This window comes from Papaver somniferum, chromosome 7 (genome assembly GCF_003573695.1).
Source record: "Papaver somniferum cultivar HN1 chromosome 7, ASM357369v1, whole genome shotgun sequence".
Lineage (NCBI taxonomy): Eukaryota > Viridiplantae > Streptophyta > Magnoliopsida > Ranunculales > Papaveraceae > Papaver > Papaver somniferum.
Window position 1 is genome coordinate 124,865,290 of NC_039364.1, and position 4,629 is coordinate 124,869,918.

The 4,629-nt window shown below is 38.2% G+C and overlaps 1 protein-coding gene across 1 annotated transcript; it reads right to left on the bottom strand.

Annotated features, from left to right (window-relative positions):
• Positions 1-1,618: 1,618 nt before the first annotated feature.
• Positions 1,619-4,354, bottom strand: LOC113295172. The gene is made up of 6 exons (XM_026543528.1): positions 3,914-4,354; positions 3,103-3,855; positions 2,790-2,988; positions 2,503-2,690; positions 2,205-2,336; positions 1,619-1,687 (listed from the first exon to the last, which is right to left on the bottom strand). Exons 1-6 carry the CDS (start codon positions 4,352-4,354, stop codon positions 1,619-1,621), a joined length of 1,782 nt encoding a protein of 593 aa, XP_026399313.1.
• Positions 4,355-4,629: the final 275 nt, after the last annotated feature.

The following is a 4,629-nucleotide window of genomic DNA, read 5'->3' on the forward strand; positions in this document are numbered from 1 at the left end:
TCTCAGCTTCCCTCCTACAGATCAACCCATCTCCCTCTTTGCGACCGAATTGACTCTGGAACTTCCATTGTCTTGGTTTAGGCCGGAGTCCTACAGATTGATTTCCCGAATCTAAGCACCCCCTTTGCAGCGGTGCATCTGTGTGACGATTAACATTTTGCCCGGTTGAGGAGTCTCGACAGCACGCTCGTCTCTACACTTTCCAAAAAACCGGCGATTCGTTTTTCCCCATCCACATCATCTCACTATCGAAACAATTAGTATCAATAACAAGAAAACTATCCCGCGGATGCTTCCCAGCAAGCCAATCTGTAGCCCTATTCGTCTCTCTATAGACATGAGAATATCTAATAGCAGAAAACTCTTTCTGTAGATGCTTTATTCGCCTCCAGATATGTAACACACTCCATATAGGAGGACTCTGCCCAGAAAGTAGGCGATAGACATTCATAGAATCACAGCAAATATGTGGTTTCCTGCATTTATTTATCATAGCTAATTTAAGTCATATCTCAACTCCTTGCAGTTCATGAGCAAAAACAGTGGCAGGGGCCACAAGCTGCTGCAATAGTATCACCATGATGATTTCTGATAATAGCACCACTTCCTCCTGATTCATCTTTTCTAGATCCATCAGTGTTCACCATGACTTCATCTTCACCAGGAAACAGCCAAGAGCAAGCTATCACCTTCCCATGTTTGTATAAGCAATCAGTGCCCCACCCTCCCATAAATCTTCTAATATAAGGTTTATCTACATCAGAAATTTTAACATCTAAACACTTGAGCCTGATATCTATAGTAATTAAGTGACTAACACCATCAGGACTCATCTTCTTAGTAGAAAAGTCTTTAATATAGCGTTTCATCCATATGTGGTAAACAAAGTTGTTCAGGCACAATTTCTTAATAGTATTAACAGCTCCTGCACTCTTGAAATTATTTTGACACCAAAGAAGTTCTTCATCCCAAGTTCTGGCCAGTTCTCTAAAAATTCCCAGTTTAATTAGCAGCCCTTTCCAAATGATACAAGAGAAAGAACAAGTTAGAAACAAATGTTCCTCATCTTCAGTTCCTCCTCCACAAAAAACACAAGAGGCACTATTAATAAGACCCCATCTCTGAAGCTTTGCTCTAGTTTTAAGCCTCCTGTGACAAGCTAACCAACAGACAAAAGAGTGCCTTGGAATATTATTCTTGAACCACACCAGTTTTGTTCATTCCACCTCAACAACATCTCCAGTGAGAGCACTAAAAGTCTCTTTCATGGAGAAATCTCCATTTTTACTACCTTTCCAGATCACAATATCTTCATCTCTAATATCATAATCCACCCCTTCAAAAATGTTTTTACCATCACAATGAGGACCATGAATACAATCTGGGGATTCAAGTCTACCATTAACCATGAAATAAGCCACCTTTAGCTCCTTGTTGCAGCAAATAGTATCTAAACATTCACCCATCATCCAATCAGATAACCTGCCCTTGGGATGCCAAAACCCATAATAAAGACTAGTATTTTCCCCATTACCAAGACAAGTATCCATGAATTGTTTAGCTATGTCTCTAAATTCAAGGATTCTCCTTCAACTCCATGAGCAATCCTTTGGGACCTCTAAAGACCAGAAATCCCTCTTTTTAATAAGACTGAAATGTATCCATTGAGTCCAGATGGTATCTTTACCTGAAGTAATATCCCATATATGTCTTAAATTTGCAGTAATATTAGTTTGTTCCAAGTCTTTCACACCCAGGCCTCCATCTCTCAATTGTGCACACCTGACTCCAGCCTATAGGATTGTGCTTCTTCCCAAGGTCATACCCTGCCTAAAGAAATCTCTTAAAAGTAGTATTTAGTTCTTTTATCACTCTTTTGGAAAGTATGAAGCAAGAAAACCAAAAGTAGACCATACCAACCGACACAGCTTTAATGAGTAATAATCTTCCTGCAAAAGAAAGATGTCTAGCCTTTCAAGATTTAATCCTCTTAGTAACTCTACAGATGAGAGGTTGACAATCCATATAAGAGAGTCTAGAAGAAATCAAAGGAAGTCCCAAGTATCTCACTGGAAGCTATCCTATAGAACAATCCAAGTAGCTAGTAAAATAATCTAGAAATCCAGGCTCCACTGAAGAAGAAAAAGAGAAGTCTTGTTGCAGTTCACAACCAAACCAGAAAAATTACTAAAATCCTTGATGACCTGTGAAAGAACTTGAGCAGACTTTACATTACCCTTGAAGAATACTAAAATGTCATCAGCAAAACATAAGTGGGTTAACTTAGTACCCTTACACTTAGGATGCAGACCATAATTACAAGATATAACTTGTTGCTGCAATAAACCACTTAGGATCACAACAACCATCACAAATAAATAAGGAGACATTTGACATCCCTGTCTTACCCCCCCCCCCCCCCCCCCCCCCCCTTTGAGCACCAAAAAATCCATATGGGGACCCATTAATCATCACAGAAAATTTGGCTGAAGAAATGCAAACCATAATACAGTCAATAAACTTCTGTGGAAAACCAAACTTCCTCATCACAGCAGCTATAGCTTCCCAACTGACTGTATCATAAGCCTTTTGGAGGTCTATTTTAAGAGCACGTCTAGGGATACCTCCAGACTTATGGTAATTCCTAACCATTTCATGAGCAAGGAGTATATTTTCCTGAATAGACCTCCCTGATATAAAAGCAGATTAACTTGAACTAATTAAACCCTTTAATATGAACTTCATTCTGGAAGACATAATCTTAGTCAAACACTTATAGATGACATTACAACAGGAAATAGGTCTGAAATCCAAAACTGTGGAAGCATTCTCACACTTAGCAACTAGAGTGATGAATGTACTATTTACCTCTTTAAGTAACCTGCCAGTTTTGAAAAAATTACTAACAGCAGCCACAAAATCATCTCCAATAACAGACCAAGCACTTTTGAAGAAGAAACTATTAAATCCATCAGGACCTGGAGCTTTCTAAGAATGGATGGAAGATAAAGCTTCAACAATTTCATCTCTTGTGACAGGCAACACCAACTTCTCAGCATCAGAAGGAGAAATAATTCTATCAAAATGCAACTTATTAAGGACCTCTTGCATTTCCCCATGATCAGAGTCACCACCAAACAGGCTACTAAAGAAATCCACATACTCTTTCCCAATCAACCTATCATCCTCCAACTTAACATCAGCCCTTGAATTCACCACAAGAATATTATTTCTTGATCTTCGCTCCTTCAAAGAATTGAAAAAGAATCTTGTGTTTAAGTCACCAGTCTCCATCCACCTTACCTTAGACTTCTCCTTATTAATAGACTCTTCATACCTAGCCAATTTAGCATAGGTCTTAACATCTTCTTTTTCTTTAACCACTAGATCATTCCTCAGAGGTTGAGCTTGCAGTTGTCTTTGCACTTCATCCATAGAAGATTTGGCAGTTAAAACTTGCTCAGAAAATTTCTTAAATCTATCATTTTTCCATTTGATAAGCACATTCTTAAGTCTCTTGAGTTTATTAACCAACACCATCATAGGGTTACCATGCATTGGCTCCATCCAGGATTGTCTCACAATATCCATAAAGTCTGGTTCATTCACCCAAAAATTACATAATTTGAAAGGAGGTGGCCCATGATACCTACCTTCAAAAATACTTATTACTCCTGGACTGTGATCTGAAATCCCAGGAAATAAAAACTCAGCAGTGGAATCAGTAAAAACTTCAACCCACTCCATATTCACCATTATTCTATCAATTTTTGAGGCAATTTTGTTCTCACCCTCCTGCTTATTACTCCAAGTGTAAAAACAACCAGAGTATCTCAAATCAAAAATGTGAGCTTCCTGAGTGCAATCATAAAACTCTTTATAATGAGAATGAACCACCTCAGCACCCCCCTACTTTATCTCCAACATCCAACAAAGAATTAAAATCACCTAATAACACCCATGGTTTATGGTTATAGCAAGCAAAAGTTGTTATTTCACTCCAAAGATGTCTTCTAATAACAATATCATTACTTCCATAAATAATAGTAACCACAAAGGACTTATCATAACAATCAGCAACTTCTAAATACATAGCTTGAGAAGAACTATGTAACTCTGGAACCTTCAAAATAGTAGGATCCCATCCTACCCAAATTCTACCAGCACCATCCATGGAATAGTTATCAATAAACTTCCAATTAGGATTAATATTTCTTCTAATTCTGTCCTTATTAGACTCTTGGACATGAGTTTCCACAATACCTAATAAGCTCAAACCACTATCTCTAATCAAATTTTTAACCTCCACTTGTTTCAAAGGATCATTAAGACCCCTTGTGTTCCATATTCCCATTTTAATCATTTAAATATTAGGGGGGTTTGGTTTCCTACGTTTAGCAGGTCTACCTACACTCTTCACACCCAAGGCTACCTTGCCAACTCCAGCAGATTTAGAAAGAAAATGAGCTCTAGCACCATCACCTTCAACTCCTTTCTGCCCATCATCAAACTTCTCCACTTGGGTTAATACAAAACCCACTTCATTACAAGCTTTTACAAGTGTAACCCTTCACACTTTGTTGCCCACTTGTAGACATAACCTCCTCCATAATCATCTCATTCTCCTTA